The sequence below is a fragment of the Dermacentor silvarum genome, chromosome 1, assembly GCF_013339745.2.
Source record: "Dermacentor silvarum isolate Dsil-2018 chromosome 1, BIME_Dsil_1.4, whole genome shotgun sequence".
In the NCBI taxonomy this organism is placed as follows: domain Eukaryota; kingdom Metazoa; phylum Arthropoda; class Arachnida; order Ixodida; family Ixodidae; genus Dermacentor; species Dermacentor silvarum.
Window position 1 is genome coordinate 120,441,328 of NC_051154.1, and position 18,828 is coordinate 120,460,155.

Genomic DNA, 18,828 nt, shown 5'->3' on the forward strand with positions numbered 1-18,828 from the left:
GTAGAATACTGGACGGGGGAATCTGATGACAATAGCTTGGCCAATCACCATCGTTGGCTCGGTCACAACATACCTCCCAGGTTGACGCACCGTCCTGCCGGGCCCACCTCCAATGTCGCACCTCCGCCGCTTTCTTGAATTTGCGTGGCCACCTGCGAAACTGAGCTTGAAGCTGTTCCCACTGTATTGGGCGACGATAGCCCCTTTCATCAATTAGCGGGCTTTGAGTGGCATCCCTCTGGTCAGGATCAGGATTAGTAGTAATCTTCACGGTAATTATCGTTTCCATTGATGGTGGTGGTTGTTGTCGACTCGACCCGAGCTCCTTTGTTAGGCACAGTCTATGACACGCCTGATTGCTGTCGCTGCGCGCGCTGATGAATGGCCGCCTCGTTGGAAACGTCCAAGGTATACGCTTGTCCAGGTTGAGACGTAACACAGTGTTAAGTCGGTATATGACATTACAGGGTGTCTTTTTTTTAGACCATATAGAATTTTTGAAAATCACCTGTGGCAGCAGATAGCCTAATGGTAGTCCTTGAGCTGTATTACTGGAAGCAGCGCACATTAGTCACACAACAAATCAAAATTCATAATCGACTAATTAACATAAAAATCACTAAATATCTTCTGAAATAATTACCTTATGGCACGTATTGCGATTTGTAAATTGCAGCCGGTGAGTTTGCTAGGCATATTCACTTCAAGCGAATGCTGAAGATGGCCCCGGTTTTGAGATATGCGCCATCAAACTTGCGGTAAATATATACTGTTGTTCCACTTACTTTTTAAAGAAAATGTTGTTTTTGCATTGAAGCACAAAAGTAACTAGAACGCCCATGTATTTTGTCGCCAACTTCGGGAATGAATATCTCGAAACTGTTGTCATCCTGAAAATTCATTTCAAGTGGATATGCATAGCGAACTCATTGCCTGGAATTTGTAAATTGCAATAAGTGTCGTAAAGTAGTTAATTTAAAAAATAATTTAAAGTTTTGTTACTTTTTCAATTATGCATTTTGATTTCTCGTTCAAGTAATGTCAGCCTCTTTAAGTAATCCAGCAGCTCACTGACTTGGTTTCTGTAATCGGCCACAGTCGATTTTTAAATGTTCTGTGTGATCTAAAAAAAAAAAAAGAACACCTGGTATAGCGCTGCACCTCTGGTCCCTTGAGGTCCCATTTAACGAGATTCTACTGTATATGCAGAAATAGGAAATGGTAAATAACCATAGTGTGTATGCAAATCAGCATACACACATGATCAATGATTGTATGAGAAGCAAACACAAATGCACTCATGCACGCTGCAAGAGCATGGATTAGTGAGGAGGATCTGCTGGTTCATGCAGACTCCCTGCAATTAATTTCATGCGTATTGGCACAACTTTTGCGCCTATAACCGAAAAATGAAGCCGTACCAACTTGGTTGGCTTTCAGGACTTCTCTTCGAGGTGCTTTTGCTGCTGTGTTCCTGTCACCAACTGTAGACCTAGAGTGGTTACTAGGAAAGTATGTGAAAAATTTATAACAATTTATCTGTCTGTGAAAACTTAAAAAATACCTTGATGTTGGCAATAACAATGTCAGAGAGCAGCAGTATGCCAGAAATGCTGAGAAGCTGGAAGTGGATGTTCGGTTAGTGGTAGTAAAAGTAATTGTTGGTTAATGGTGTGTTTTCAATCTTATGAAGAGCATGCAGCATTAATTTCTGCACTATAAATGCAGACATTTTTTTTTTTCTTTTTGTCAGACTCATTAATTGAAGTGTTGTTTTGGGGGGAATTAAGGGCTTCTCACTGGGTTCAGACACTTAGAAGAGGTGATTGGAGAAAACGAGTAGGGAAAGCAGCATTAAGGGAGTTGAAGGGGGAGGAGAAGAGAAAGCACATAGAGAATATATGACCTATGTGTCAGGTGGATAAGGAAATGTGACAAAACAAGAAGGGAAGGCACTGGCACTTTTCACAAATGTTATCCATGCTTCAAATAAAACATTAAAAGGTGCAAAAGCTTTCCTGGTAGCAAGCGAATGGTTTTTGATGGAAAGCAGAGTGCACTTGATAACTATGCGGTGCACGCGCATCACACGAATGTACTTGTAAAGGCCAGTTGGTCATTGCTTCATTGCTGATAGTGGTAAGCTTGCTTTTACTTTTTGCAATAGGATGTTGATTGATGTGAGCTCACCTGGAACTGGCCACTAAATAATTGACGATAGTTGACCTGAGAGAGGTGTCCTGTGTTATTTTGCAGATATTTCTGTCCCTATTTCAATATAACATTTCTGGTTTATTGGCAAAATGTGCTTGTTTCTTGAATTATGAAGCAAAGCATAATATTTTCCTCTGCACCATAAAATCGATGCGAGAATGTTGTCAGTTTCCTTAAAGCACTATTAAATTTTAATTCTTTTGGAGACCTTGCGGAACAATTTACTGGTTGTTCATAATATATCCTGCCTGAATTTGTTACCATTGTGATTTGCAGAAACCATGAAGGAGCTCTAAAACTAATGCAGAGAGCCACTGCAATGCCCTCCAGGAAAGCTGCCTACCATGATCAAGTATGTTGCACTTTGCCTTTGAAGCATGCAAGCAAAAGCATGCAAGCAAGGGCGTGTGAGAATATAGAAGAAATGACTCAGTTTTACATTGCTTTTTTTGATGGACGCTGTGTGCCGCCTGTATGTGGCATATGAAATTCAACAAAGTGTAAAGACAAACTAGGTAATTATGTTTAATGCATTTATCACCTTGCAATCCCAGTACCCAGTACATGTCAAAGAGGGCCATTTAACCCGTCATAGCCTCTTATATTGGCCAGAAGTGCCAACAGAATGTTGTATACGAACCACAGGTTGGTCGCATTTTGTGAATGTCACTTGAGGGAGGAAGGTTCGTTACAGCTGTACGTATGTACTCTAGCATGGCAAAAAGCACAGCAGCACTGATCACTGCTCTTTGGCTGAGTGTTCAGAAAAACGTAATGCGAGCTCTGCTTTTGCTATAGGTGAAAGGCTCCATGGATGAGCACAAGTGTGAGTTATTCCCAAGAGCTGTGGACAAGAAAAAAAAATGTGTGCACCTTGCATGCTTCTGGAGAGATCTCTTTGAGCCTGCTTTCTTGGTGTCACTGTGCGTGACCAGTAGAATGAGGCTTGATTGCTTCTTAAATTGGTCCAAAGGAAACTGTCCACTGTCTGTTCTGAGGTAGAGTAATAGCTGAGTGTCAGCCAAGCTGATGCACCAACCTACAGTGGGTCGAAAGGTAAAATAAAAGGAGCGAGGGATGGAACTAGTGAACTACTGCGTTAAAGCAACAGACATGCCCCACTGTGTGCACGTCGGTGCCGTGCATTACCATGTACCTCATCGGAACCAAATTTTTTACCATCTGTAACTTTCTAATAACTCTACTCCTGGTGTACTCATCACATCACTGGAGCATCACTGTTAACCTGGACTGTGTTAACGTTGGGCAATCATTGCTACAAAGTGCCAGGCTGGCTAGGTTTTCAGGGGTCAGCATCACAACTCCAAAGAATAAAATAAGTGGTGGAACAAGCACTACATCAACAATCATTTGCAAACCTTTAGCCAGGCATAATGGAAGGTATCATTGTTTTGCCCTGTGAGTTTTTGTGTCATTTTAGTTTTATAGTCACTACTGCTGTCACTGTCACCTGTCACTTGTTTTATTTTATTTATGTGTATTTTCTACTTGTTCTTGCTCAGATTCTTGATTTGGTAAATGTGATCGTGGCCTATTGTTTTTTTCACAGAGTGAACCAGTTCAATTTCGTGTATATAAATCGCTCAAAGTGTGGTCACTGTATGCAGACTTGGAGGAAAGTTTTGGGACATTTAAGGTAAGCTTCCATGTGTAATTTTATTTGAGAATGGCAAAAATGCACATACAATGCACGTACCTTTTGTAATGTAATACTACTATGTTGCTTATAATTCTACTAGCGACGCAAGTTATTTATATATAATAACCCATTCACTTCCACAGCCGGCAATTCGGCGGCCGCGCCGGCCAAGGCCAAAGTCGGAGTGACCGACGATTTGCTGGCCGCTCGAAGAATGGCTGTTTCTGGCTATTTTTCATAGATGGTAGCACATTGTAGGATATTTTGTAGTTGTTTTGGGTTTCGCACACTAGGTGGGCATATTTGTCTACACTTTTAGCAAGAGTTATTTGTAAAACATTGGAAAGCTTCCTGCTTGCCAGACTCCGCTGTGTTGTTGCCGGTGCAACCAGAGTACCAGGCTCGAATAAAAGCATAGAGGCTTCCGTGTGGGCTTGTTTTTTTCAACACATACCACCAAAAACTGTGAAGCAGAACCATTCGATGCTGTGCTTAGTTTTTTAGGGCCTAGTTCAAAAGTCCAAGAGTTGTTCCGAGTGCAAAAAATGCAAAAGTGCACTCCGCGCGGAGTTCCTGCACATTTTAAACTTCTTTTATGCTCACTTTCTAGTTGTTGTTTTTTTACTGCATTTGACAAGGGAGCCTTTTGTGAACAAAATAAATCAGTAATTTTGTAAATGCAATGTCTGTAGCAGATTTTAGAGCAATTTTCCTACAACGTGGAACATGCTCAACGAAGGCAGAAAATGTGCCGTGGAACACCATGCCTGTCGGAGCGCCAAATGGGTAGAAGTGAAGGGGTTAATCCATTTTCTTAGTTTAGTCTCGAGGTCTGAAAGTACTCGACAGTGACGATAGTCTTTTTATTTGATGAATATGTCTTTCTTTAATTAAATGAGATCTTGGGATGTCGAAATAAAAGTGGCAAGGAGCCAAGTCAGGTGAATAGAAAGGACAGGACAGTTAGCAATGAACCTTAGTTTGTACATTTTTGCCATTGCAGCTGTACAGGTATGAGCTGGTGTGTTATCCTGACAGTAGAGGACTTTTTTCTGTGCGCCTATTTTAGTCGGGTTGTTCACAGCACCTTACTTTAATTATTCAGAAGTGTTGCATAATGTTCTTGGCCGAGTATTGAACATTTCTGTAAATAAGTTGTAAAGATGATTCTTTGAGAACATCAACAAAAATAGTGGCCATTACCTTCCCGGCTGACAAAGCAGTCTTTCCTTCTTAGGTGCACTTTCACTGGATGCTTATTGCTAGTTTGACTCAGGTGTGTAATGGTGTATCCAAGACTATTTCACAGTTGTGAATCGATGCAAAAAGTTTTATGGATTACGCTTAAGCATTGACAAACACTGTTCTGAAATGTCTTCTTACATATATTTTTGGTTGATGGTTAGCAATCGCAGCACCCGCTATGCGCACAGCTTTTCCTTTTCTCTTATTTTTCACATGGGATATGGTGTACCATAACTACGGCGATGCCTATGATATCAGCTATGCCATGCACCTTCAATTGTCTATGAAATTAATATTTCCAATCATTTTTGGTGTGTTGACCTCATCTGGGTGTTCCACGCTAGTGGTTCCACTTTGTTGCTTTCTGACCATGTTTTAAATTCATTAAACCAAAAGTAAACTGTCTTTAATATATAGGTGCAGAGGTCCCATTTCTTCAATATTATCATTCTGTTCATTTGATTTTGTATGTGTTTCTACCTGGGTGCAATAATTTTGTTTTTCGTGTTTTTTTTTTTGTTCTTTTTTTTATTTCAGGAGTATATTGGTGAGGGCAAAATGTTTTTGAGATTTGTGAAATCTGCAAGAGTTCCAGCTATGAGTATTTATGGGGCAAAGAAAAGTAATTGCGAGCTGAGCAGCAAGCACCACATTAAATATTACAGCTTCAATGAGATCAGAGGTTAACACAGGAATTTTGTAGGCTGTATGGAAGAAATGAGCTGCAGCAATCAATTTGTATTAACTAATACATATTCTGAAGCAAATAGTAGCACAGTAGACTTCCTTTGATTTGACTGCAGTCAATTAAATTTTTCGGTTGATTCGACCCCAACTGATGGTCCCGACCGGCGTCCATGCATTTTTATGGTCCCAAACTTTCGTTATTTTGATCCTAAAATTGGCTTTCACCGGATAATTCGAACTTGACTAGTCAGCGTGCACGTTGCCTTAGCCCTATGGTGACCCCCATAGCGGCCTCTTTAGTGGCAGCACATCAAGGCGGAGCATATTAGGGGACGCCGAGTGCGTTGAACACAGATCCTCTCACGTTGAAAACGCCTATTTTTGGCCTGCCTTGCACTTTTTTTTTTTTTTTTTACCAAGAAAAAGGGGCCGTAAATTGCCTGCGCGGTGCAACCGAGTACAAAGCCTAAACTGTGTTCACGGTGTTCATATGCTTGACCACATAACAGGATGTACTGCGGCAAAGTTTGCTTTAGAATACCGGCTGCCATTGTGCAACACATTTTCGACCCTTGCCCATTTTTCTCGCTAAAAATTGGGCGCACGTTAGATATTATTTTGGGGTGTGTTAGAATTGGGCAAATACTACTGCCAAATGTGTTACATTAGACCCTCAACTTAAATACAACATTCACGTAAATTCTGTCATTAAGAAGATTGCTTTTGGGATCCGCATGCTCATTCGAACAAGACATGGTTTTCAGCAACATATTCTAAAATTGCTTTACTATGCTTTCATTAACAGTCACCTTATTTACTGTATTTTATCATGGGGCAACACATACCCCAGACACCTGACATCCCTCAATCACCTTAGAACCGGGCGGTCTGAATAATTACCCATAGTTCATACACCGCATCAGCACCACCCATTTTTCGCACTCTTGAATTCTAACACTAACCTGCACATTTCAACTCAAACTAGGTCTTTTATTGTTTAGAAGTAGAAACTGTGACATTCCAACTGAGCTTATTCCCCCAACGCTACTTTACAATACAAATAACACATGGTTTTCTGAAAATAATAACCTCTTGCTTCCAAAAGTAAACACTAACTACGGTAAATGACAGCCTTCTTTTCTGCAATTTCATTTTGGTGGAATTCTCTGCCATTAAATATTAAATCATGCCCTTTGCTACACTGTTTCTGTCGGCTTCCAAAACAGTTTTTACTAACAACATATGTTAACTAATACGCATGTGTGTGTGTGTGTGTGTGTGTGTGTGTGTGTGTGTGTGTGTGTGTGTGTGTGTGTGTGTGTGTGTGTGTGTGTGTGTGTGTGTGTGTGCACATACATTATGGTGTATCCGCGTTTAATTGTTTTTCTCGGTTTGTGTTCCTATATTATTAGCTGTTTATACGTTCATTTTGTTGCTGTGTTGGATTTGCACTGTTAATGTTATATAATCATTATACTCCTATTCAATTATTCTTATGTTTGTACTAACATGTGTATTTCAAAATAGAATTATTCTTTCTCATTTCTGTGTAATCTTCAACTACCAGGTGTTTGATTAATTACTTCTAATATGTTGATTTGTGTTTTTCCATAATCATAAGCCTTAGGTGATATGATTTCTTATTTATTTACTTTGGTTATATTGATTTGTATTTTTCCGCTATTTTTACCTTAGTTGCTTATCGTATGTTCTACATTTTTATGCATGTACTAACAGGAGGTCCCCCTGACAGTTTTTACTTTGAGACCTCCTTCTGTATTACTATTACTTTGCAACTATATTGATGTATAATAATAAATGATTGATTGATTGATTGATAAAAAAATTAATCAGCGATGTGTCTTGCTTTTTTTTCTGCATCTTGTTTAATTCAACTGACCGGATAATTCAATCGGTATCGTTGATACCGACAGGGTCGGACTAACGGAAGTCCGTTGTAATTAATGACAAATAATTTTTGAAGGGAATAGTTCAGTTTTGGCATCACAGTTCAAAGCTCTTCGAGAAAAAAAAAATCCTTTTGTTAGCTTCTTCCATCTCTGACTGTTCCTTATTACAAAGCCTTGCCCATACAGAATGATGTGCAATAGCACTAGTCCCAGATATTGAGGAGAGGAAGTCCTGTCTTCTGTGGAGGGTGGTATAATAGTACAGAAAACACAGGATGAAAGCAACATTACTTTCTTAATAAAATAAACTAGTTTAATTTTTAATAGTTTGTTAGCACAGACCATGCAGCTTAAAGGAGCAGCAGCACAGCTCTATTCATTGAGTAATTTTGGTAATTATTTGCTTCAACATTTATGAGTGCTAATATTCTGGCTGAAGAAACACTGAATAGCGTAATCAGTAGAATATTAGAAAATATTAAATATTTGCCCACGACCAAATTTTAATGTTTGCAGAAAATTGTCAGTTGATCAATAAACAGTATTAAGATTACTTAGTGGCCATAGTCTTTTGTCACCGTAATATGGTTAGTGCTCTGCAATGTTTTGTGACTTTTTAGAATACATTTTGTTATAAATAACGTGGACATTTGGATAAAGGCTTTTGCAATTTTGTACTGCTAATACTGAATTGTCTAGAAAGATTTCATTTTAGATGCAACAAGCATGGAGTAACCTTCCCATTAAACGTTTCTCTGCATGTCAAGTCTGCAAAGGCTGTGTATGACCGGATCATCGATTTGAAGATTGCCACGCCACAGATCATCATCAATTATGGCCTATTTCTGGAAGAAAACAACTATTTTGAGGAAGCATTTAAGGTAAGATAGTGTGGTTTTGCTAAAAAATTGCAGCGAGTGCTCTAGTTGACAGGTCCTACTTTACGAATTTTGCAGGCTTATGAAAAGGGTATTGCTCTCTTCAAGTGGCCGAACGTCTTTGACATCTGGAACACATACCTGACCAAGTTCCTGAAACGTTATGTGAGTAAAGAAGTTTTTTTTTAGAGTTGGAGGAGGGAGAGGGGCAGCAATTGGCTGTAGTGGGTATTGCTTAACTCTTGCCTTACTGCCAGAAATGTGCTCAATCAGGGCGCAGTAAAGTTTTATTGTTTTATTTCAAGACATATTAGTCGTTGATTTGTAAAATTGTAGCTAAATGGTTGGCGTTTTGAATAGCAGTGATATGTTTAACCACACAGGTAGTAGCTTGAAAGCTTGTACAAACAACCAACACTTCTATTTAAATGTGAAATGAGGTTGAAGATAGTGCAGTTGTACAACTTGAGCGTGTAGTGATGATGCCTAATATTCTGATACTGCTTCTTTTTTAATGCATATATGATCAACTAGTTTTTGATTGTGTTTGTTAACATTAATTTTATGCAGTTGGACAGCCAGTGTTCATAAACTGAACCATGCAAGGGGTAACAATTCAGTGACATGAACAGCAGCATTGATGTACAGATGTTTTTTTAATGCTGAAGGGGGTGCTTGCTAATAGGTGCGCACTAACTTTTTAGGCATGAATGCAACAAATATTTGCAGCCAAGCTATACTGTTGTGTAATTAAAAGTGAATACTGTGCTAACTGAAGAGACACCACATAGATAATAAGCATAAAAATGAGCATGCAATTTGTGCTTTCCAGTCATCTCACTAGCGAAGATTGTGTTGAACTTCACTTAGAAGTTGTATATCTGGAGCTTAACAACATGGCTGCACATCAACGCCATCACTGCAATACAGTTTAGCATACGTTTGACAAAAGTGTTCTTATGCTAGAGCTGGTGCCGCATATCATTTCATTTTGGTGCTGTTCTGTTGTCTATGTCTACCTGCTGTATTAATATGGTGCGGGTCAAGGCTTGTTAGTCTTGTTACTTCAATCACCTCACAATAACGAATGTCTCTCTGTCTATCTCTGTGATGTTTGTGTACACGTGTCTGATGTGTGAGTGAGTGAATAGGGGTAAATCTATAGTGTTTGTGCATTTGTGGTGGCTGGGGGGGGGGGGGGGGGGTTGCTGGTGGGAAATTGTTGTCATTTAATTTCTTTCTAAAATTCTACATTTATGTTCTTAGTTGGTGTGCTTTCAGACATTTCCTGTACAGTACAGGGGGGAGAAAAAATGCAGTGCTAGTTTAATGTGTCTCATCAGGCGAAAGATGTACAGTTTGCGTTGGATGCACATTTATGACCGGAGAATTAGAAGTAGATTGCTGCTTCATACAATAACAAAATAAATTTGTTGCCATTAGAATGACAATTAAGATAAACTAAATGTTTATTTCGATCATGGCTAAGCGCATGTCAGTGTCCACCTCCATTTCAAGTTTTTAAGGTGCCTAACCTAACCTAAGTTTATAATATAACAGTTAGGCTACGACAGTTGCATATGCCTCATGATGGCACTGCCACAAAACCACTGTCAACAATGTTTACTACTGCAGCACTACCTTGCTGGCAAAAAAAAAGAGTTCAGAGACACAGGAATAAACAGCACATGAGGTAGGATGGGGAAGCGAACGTCAATGTAGTTTTCCTACTCGTAATTCTTGACCATCAAGCTCTGCTTAGCTCCCTCTTTTTAAAGCAAGATGTCACACATACAGTAGGTTTTCCTTAAAATGAACTTTGTTAAATACCTTTTCACCAGGTTCAAACATTGCAGACAAAAAAAAAACTTGGTGAAAAGGTGAGGCAGCCACAGCATTTCCGCGAAATGGTACATCTATCAATCCATGAGAAAAGTGAAAATTTCAAACAAAAGCTTGTTTGTGGATCATTTTGGCACCTCACTAAATCTTTGTTTCCTGTCGATTCGAAGGATGGCATCACAGATTTACCTTGCTACTAGACAGATGATAAGGTGTTGCATTGGCCACTTGACCCTTTGCAAAGCCCCATCAAGTTGGCCTTTCTGTACAACAAAAATTTGTTTCTTGGCCACCATAATTAAGAAACGAAGGTAAAGGCAAGGTGCAGTGCTGAGTTCCAGCACAAGGCAGGTGCATGCCTTGTTCCCCACATATGTCTTCTGGACATTGTCTTGTTGGCACTCCGTTGATCCTCCACTTGGCAGGATGCTAAGGTAGTATGCTGGTTATGTGGTCAAGCTACCTGCACACAGGGTGCTGGAAGCCATGCTGCACCTGATTTCTGCCTTTAGTACGCCTTGGTAAGTGAGTTTTCACAGTGGCACTAGAAGTAAAGGAATGTCGCCTGCAGATGGCAGTCAAAGCAATAAGGGATAATTCCTGTGCTGGGGAGGAATACCCTGGCTCCCTCACAACATTGCCTTGCAACATGAGATTTACTTTTATAACCCTTTATCAAAAAGTTCTTGGGGGAGAAAGCTGCCTGGATGGCACCTTACAACTGTCGCTATAAAAAAAAAAAAAGAAAAAGAAAAAACGATCAGGCTATGTGAAAATTCTGTAAAATGATTTGCTTATATAAGAAAGTTTTCAAGTACACTTCTTGTTTGTTATTAAGAGAGCCTAACTGTCTAACTGGTAAACTGCTGTGTAAATAAAATAGTTACTAAAAAGATAATTGAACTTCAATGTTAAAAAAAAAGAAATGTGTCTTAAGAATCAAAACCAAGTGTGCTAAATCTTCAAAAAATAGAAAGAGGAAATGTTGAATTCTAGAAATGATGCAGTTGTAGCTACTTTTCATTATAAAGTGGACTGACGTTTGACCTGTAATGTGTAGTACATGTACTTGCCTAATTCTCTTCGGACATTAAAAACTGCCTTTTAGTAGATTGCTGCTGCCCTCTGCCACACAGATTGAGTACTCACACTTAGAACGATTGCTAAGTGAAGCTGACCACATAAATAAAACGTCTTGTGCGGAACGGTTTCAGTGGACCGAAACAGGACGTAATCTGCGACGATCCACTCCGGCGATACGATCAGGCTTGGCTCTATCTTGAAAGCAATCTGCGACTGGTAAAGTCCGCCGCGCGCCGTGTTTTCGCCGCGTTGAAGCGAGAGGCATGCTAGCACGAAGGCGCGCTTCGTCTCCAGCGTTTTGACAGTTCGTTTCCGCGGTCAACGAGCGAGGTGTGTTCATGTTTGCTTGAGCGCGCGTGACACCGTGCTTGTTAATAGCGGTCTACTAATTTGCTACCGCATTCGATGCATCGCCTTTCGGGCGAAACTGCGACTTTCTTTATTCATCGCAACATCAGTGCATCGGGAGGAAATCTATTTTTCCAAATTTTTCCTCACGGAAAACGGGTGCGCGTTACAATCGAGGAAGCGTGAGAATCGAGTAAATACGGTAGTTGAGCTAGCCGTAGAGGCATCGTCAAACGTTCAAACCGGGCGGAACTTCGGCATCGGTCTGTCGTTGGAGGGATGGTTTTTGCGTGCGCCGCAACGTGCGCTCCTTCCAAAAATGCAGCATCTCTAATGCGCTGGATGGTACTGAATATAGCGCACTGTTTGAAGATGTCAGCAGTAAGGAAGATAGCGACGAGGCTAGCAGCGATGGTGACATAGAATGAGCTCAGCATGTTCAAATTTAATAAATGCTGTTTCATTTTGCGAATGCTGTCCTCGCTTTTTCGTTCGGCCTACATTCGAGGTAAGTTTTTTTTTTTTTGGACTTCGAACTTTTGGGGGGTCGGCTTAGAATCGGAGTCGGCCTAGATTCGAGTAAATACGGTATATTCGAAAATACCAAGCAGTATTCCATCCGGGATTGACAAGCGGGTTCTTAACTGTTAGAGCTATGCTCACTGCCTGCTGATGTTTTCGAAGAAGCCCTTTTGCACAATTTTAATTGATATTTTTGCTTTGCTAGTGGTCTTTGCATACAGCCGTACTATTATACGTATTTTATCATGTCATGATCACGCACCCACAGAGCCCGACCATAACGGTGGTCGAAATTGTAAGGTTTCACAATTTGTAAGGTTTCATTTCTTCTTGTTGGACGCCATCTGGCGTTGCAAGTGATAATCCAGCCACATAATTTTAAGTGGATTTTTTACCCACAGAAGTTTCAGAATTTAGAAACAAAAACACTGGTCTGGTCATTGTGCCCGGCACAGGTACACTGGTCGAAATTAGGCGTTTTCCACTGGAGATTACGTGTGTTTCACACATTCACTGTCCCCTAAGCATCGCGACAGATAGTGCCACTATTGGAGACACTACTGGAGTCACCATTTGGGCTAGGCGCGTGCGTGCTGACCAGCCAAGTTAGAATTATCTGGCGAAGACAAATTTCAGGATCAAAATAAGGAAAGTTTGCGCCTATAGAAATATGTAAGCACTGGCCAGGAGCTTCAGTCACGATCGAATTAACCAAGGAATTGAATTAACTGGAGTCAAATTAACGAAAGGTCTGTTTCAGGCTTGGAAAGAACTTTTATGCAGTATGTATTGAAGCAAAGGAAATATGGATGGGGAATTTTTCATGATAGCCTACAATATTCTAATTGACAGTTTTGCTCTGATTATAATTTTTGAGAAGTAATTAAAAATTATATCTAATTAGGCAAAATACAAATATAGTCTGACTTGGTCCAAGTGATGGCAAACATCACCTTGATTCTGTTCAGCTCTGTGGCACTGGCATATTTTAAAATTTTGGTACAAGTTACGCGAGACACCATGTGTGTGTTTGTGTGTGCATGCATGCACACGTGCACACTCGCTGAGATTTTCCCTGTTGCCAGTGAAAGCTGCAAATTATACCCCAAGTTTTGCTTATTCTGGATTGCCTGATTTTTCAGACGTCAGAAACCTTGTATTGAAACAATGATTGCTGTCACCGCATCTTTTTTTTTTTTTTTTCGGTCATAGAATTTTTACTGCGAAAGTCATGGAAAACCTGGAAAAGTTAGTTATTTTAAAAAAGGAATTTGCTTGGCACCGTGAAACTATTCAAATCTCAAAGCCCTTGATAGCAGTCTTGCTCTTTATAAATAGTACAAAAATAGTTCAACAAAGCTCTGCTTCCTCACATTTCTCTGTTGGCATACACATGTACAATTTTTTTTTTTTTTTTTTTCGCTCCATGACAGTGAGCTGTTTTCATTGAGTTCTCATTTTCCTCATAAGTTGCAGCAAGAACAAGAATTTTAAAGTGCAATATAAATTCTGGTGTTTTAGTGCCAAAACCACATTCTGATATCAGGCATGCTGCAAAAACTGAGTGCTGATTTTCCTCACAAGTTGCAGCAAAATCAAGGCTATACAATGCAAGAACAGCATAGTTGATTTGTTCAATGAAAGAACGACCCACGATGTGACAGTGATGGTTGCTATGCTCGTGAAATTATAAACACGCAAGCTTGTCCTCACATTGTCTAGTAAGTGGAGAAATTTGAAAAAAATTTACATGGGCTGTTGGTACATCTCTTCTATAAAATGTATTCTTTATTCCATACTATGTATGTAATTTTGTTTTCAGATTCATTAGAAATATTTTTCTATATCTGCTTTGTGTAATGCCATCATTCAATATCAATGCAACTTTCTCAATGAATATTGAAATGTTCTGTGGCAGAGGGCATGCATTGATGGCCTTTAACTATTCAATGGCTATTGAAACTGTCCGAGACATTGAGTTATTAACAAGGTGCTCAAAATGTAATCTTCATTTATGTGGCTTCTTGCTACTCTCTTAAAAATAAAAACACATTCAGGTAAATTGCTACTTGTTGGCTGATAGGTTTTTTTACCATGGAATGTCATTTTTCTCTACATACCATGGCTAAATCGTGAGCAGTGTGTTATGGGAGCCTTTAGAGCTATTATTATTGTTATTGTTTATGATGTGGTTATTATTATTATCATTATCATACTCATGAAGAAGTACCAATGAAAAAGTCTTGTACCAGTGTTGCATTTCTGTATTGTCATCTATTCTTAATGCTGTCTCAAAATGTGTTTCTATTGTGCATATTTACTGCAACTTTATTTGATTTATGCTTTAATGTGACATTTAGGTTGTGTTCGTGTAAATGAGTGTGAGAGTAGACTGTGTAGTAAACACAATGTTAGTTTTTGGCTTCATTAAAAAGATAAATCACTGTTACATGTGTTCAACTTTCAGATTCCAAGCGTAATATTGTCATTTTTATGCAGGGTGGAACCAAACTAGAGCGGGCTCGTGATCTTTTTGAGCAGTGCCTCGAAGGTTGCCCATCAAAATTTGCTAAGTGTATGTACATATTTCTTCAGTGTGTACTTTGTATCCATTGCATCTTTGTGGTTCAGTGACAGACCACATTGGTAATTTGTATTATGTACCAGTACTCTGAAAATCATTCGGTCAGACATTTTTTTTAGTGCTGGTATTTTCACTTTTTTTCTGATATTGTGTTTACTATTTTCTTCGATAATTCTTAAGGAGGCTCCTCTTTCATGTAATATAATGGCACAACTAATATGCATATTTTTTTAAATATTTCGTAAATAATATTTTGGAGACATTGTTCAAAGCACATGTCAGCTGTTTGTAGGTATGACTTATGCTTAACCCATTAGGGGCCAGTGTACTTTTAAAAATACAGAACCGTTTTAGTTTGTTAATAATTAAGGAAGAAATGTGCTGTGTTCCTTAGTATGCCATTTTACTAAGGAGGGTCTTGCCAAGACGACCGCAGACCCGCCATGGTTGCTTAGTGGCTATGGTGTTAGGCTGCTAAGCATGAGGTCACGGGATCGAATCCCAGCACAGCGGCCACATTTCGATAAGGGTGAAATGCAAGAACACCCGTGTACTTAGATTTAGGTGCACGTTAAAGAACCCCAGGGGGTCGAAACTTTCCGGAGTCCCCCACTACGGCGTGCCTCATAATCAGATCGTGGTTTTGGCACGTAAAACCCCATAATTAAAAAAAAAAAAAAAGGCAACCACTTTGTTGTTTTTTGTCAGCTGCATGATGTATTTGATCTATTCATTGCCAAACTAGTGCTGAACATAGCAGGTGTTGCTGTACATGCACCTTCTTTATTTTTTGTCAAGCATAGCGTATGCTTCTCGAAGCTGAGGTTTGTGTGGAAGGTTTAGAAAAGAGTTGCATAAACGATCAATGCATGACATTCCATGAACAATACATATTTATAGCGTCGCAAGAAAATGAATGTAGGTCTACTTTGTAAAGTACACTGGGCCTATGTGTACGCTAGAGGGATGTGCTTGTTCTTGAAGCACACATGATGTTTTTTTTACCTGTTTTCGACAAAATATTTTTTGCTGACTACAAAAACTTCAGAAACCAGTGCAGGTAGAAATATGGGTTGCATCAACATTGCTATTATTCCTCCTGGTTCCTCTCTTGCTGCTGAGAAATATGACTACAATCTTTTGTTCTCAATCAATAAAATAGCGAGCAGTGTTACAGTAAATTTGTATAAATAAAAATCCGTTTAGATTATCATATGAACATTATTATAAAAGACATAATTTATGCAGGATTTTATTACAAATTGTAAAATAGGTGAGAGGAAAGAGAAAACAACAGTTAAGACGATCTATATTCTTCAGCCAATAGAGATGAGTTATGCAATGAAAGTAGGGCAACCCAAATTGGGGAACCCGACATAGACCCTATCTCTTGAAAGGTCAGAAAATACAAAAATCTTGCCAAGGGAATCGTACAACAGAACTGTAATGCAGGAACTCACTGTTATTGGAGGAAATGCCACCAGTTGGTTGAATGTTTCAACTGCAACTGAACCAAACGCTGAATGCTGTAGTCTTGAATGCCTGCATTCATTGTAAAATATCACGTCTATATCTGCGCCAATAACAGATGTTCATCGCGCGTGCCTCTGAAAACAACACCAAAGTCCTTCCCCGTTACTTGAAATCATCCTACACACTTTAATAGTAAAAACACCTCTCAGCAAAGAATATTTCCCACTAAAATGCTCATTTTGCTAACAGAAAGTTATGTGGGCTTGCGCAAAGTTTCGTTTCACTCTTCGCTGCAAGCCTTTTTGTTTGTGGAAACTCGAAAATATAGCATGTACATTTGGTGACCTGCATCAGGTTTTGCTCCCACAAAGGCCCAGCTTACTTTATAAAGTACACTATCATAGCGTTTCAAAGAATAAAGCACCACTCGTGATACTTTCACAATGTATTTACAGTGTGAAAATATCATTTCACACAAAAAAATAACAATGTAACGGGTAGATTTTTCTTGGGTCTTAATGGGTTAAGAAAGGCTTAAGTTACCTGTAGTGAGTTGTTCTATTGTATTGCTAGAAAGCTCCCGATGTAACCAAACAAGCATATTTTTCTGATTAAAAGGATTGCTTGTTTGTTGTTTATGTTAGGCCTTTTGACAGGCTAATGTATATAGCAGTGTTCAAGCATTTTGACTGAAATTAATGCTCCATGATACATCCCTTGCAGCTTTGTATCTTCTTTATGCCAAGCTGGAGGAAGAGCATGGTCTTGCACGCCATGCCATGGCCATCTATGATCGTGGCTGCAAAGCTGTGCTGCCTGAAGAACAGTTCGAAGTAAGTCTTTTTATTAGTAATACCAGATCCAAATCTTGATAAGAAGCAACCATGTTGCAGGCATCATTCTGATTGTGTGTTCATAAGTAGTGTCCAGTGGTCAGTTTGGTATACAAGCAGCCAAGAAAAGCTTATCACATAATGCTCTTCTTATGTTATAAAGCAAATTTCTCTATTTTGTTGTCACATTGTGTAGGACATCATATGGGTGTTTAATCTAGCAAACATTACTTTTACAAAACTGCACAACTGCAGAGTGACCTTTGATGCAAGTAGAATTACCATCCGAGTACTTTTTCTCCTAACACTTCTTTAACTTTTTCTTTGCAATACTTTTCCAGATGTTCAATATATACATCTTGAAAGCAGCTGAAATATATGGGCTGACACATACTCGGGAAATCTATGAACGAGCCATTGAGCTTCTTCCAGACACCCAGGCTCGACTCATGTGTGTGCGCTTTGCTGACCTTGAGCGAAAGTTGGGTGAAATTGACCGTGCTCGAGCCATATATGCACACTGCAGCCAAATGTGTGATCCACGGGTGAGTGTCATCTGCTCAGTTGTTAGTTGCCACCATGTTAATACAGTCGAACCACCATAAGATGAATTATCGGATATAGTGAAGTAAATTCGAAATTTTTGACGTCGACGATATCAGCATGTAACAAATACATGCTTGTACGAAATATAGAATATATAACGATGGTTGGATGTCACTTTGTTATAACGAAATTCGACTTTGACTGTATATCTGTGCTTGCCATTTTTTTCCTCTGAACTTGCACACGTCTGTTTTCTGTAATTTTTCTTTTTTTCAGGCAGGGGAAGTTTCATTATGCAGGTCATCCTGTACATTGAAATGTTATGGACGCTCAAGCCCACTTATAGCAGAACCGCACAGCATGACCATCAGAGTGCATGTTAGAGCTGTAGCACTGAGCTAAATATACATTCAGTCAGAACGCAGTAATAACAAAAGCGCAATGGGCACAAGCTTGCAAGCCGAAACACTCTCTGCAGTGGTCATAATCTTTACCATGGCAAGAGGCACCAAGCCTTAATAAGTCCTTTGCATGGAATAGGCAAAGGAGATAGAAGAGAAAAACATTTGCGCAGGAACTCCTGTGGGAGTTGTATAAGTATACGTCTGGTATATTGTCTAAGTATCCTCTGGTAATATAAGTCTGGTATCATTATCAGTGTCACAAAACTTGATCCAACCAGCATAAATGACAGCGCTGCAGCGACACGAATTGCTGCGGACAGCAGCGCAAGGTTAATTGATGACGCAAGCAAACTACTGCAGATGGCAACACCAGGTGCGCTGGTGATTGTTCCGATCTTTAGAAGCCATTAACGCTGCTTAGCGCCTTATCCATTTGTGTCGAACCATTATCAACCATAATTAGCCATACTCTGGTGGCAGCTGCATATGGCGCGGCCACACGGGCCCTATCTTGAAGGCAATCTGTGATGGGGGCAGAGTGCGTGCACTGTGTTCTGCCGCTTAGTTCGCATTGAAGCGAGAGGCAGCATGAAGGTCAA

General features: G+C 39.6%; 1 protein-coding gene across 1 annotated transcript in view; it reads left to right on the forward strand.

Annotated features, from left to right (window-relative positions):
* LOC119435932 (pre-mRNA-splicing factor syf1 homolog) overlaps positions 1–18,828 on the forward strand; it is a 119,604-nt gene that overhangs the window by 68,611 nt on the left and 32,165 nt on the right. Inside the window, exons 13-19 of the mRNA XM_037702633.2 lie at positions 2,491–2,566; positions 3,785–3,871; positions 8,484–8,597; positions 8,673–8,759; positions 14,889–14,964; positions 17,170–17,279; positions 17,621–17,824. Coding sequence (XP_037558561.1) covers positions 2,491–2,566; positions 3,785–3,871; positions 8,484–8,597; positions 8,673–8,759; positions 14,889–14,964; positions 17,170–17,279; positions 17,621–17,824 — 754 coding nt within the window. The remainder of the gene's footprint in view (positions 1–2,490; positions 2,567–3,784; positions 3,872–8,483; positions 8,598–8,672; positions 8,760–14,888; positions 14,965–17,169; positions 17,280–17,620; positions 17,825–18,828) is intronic.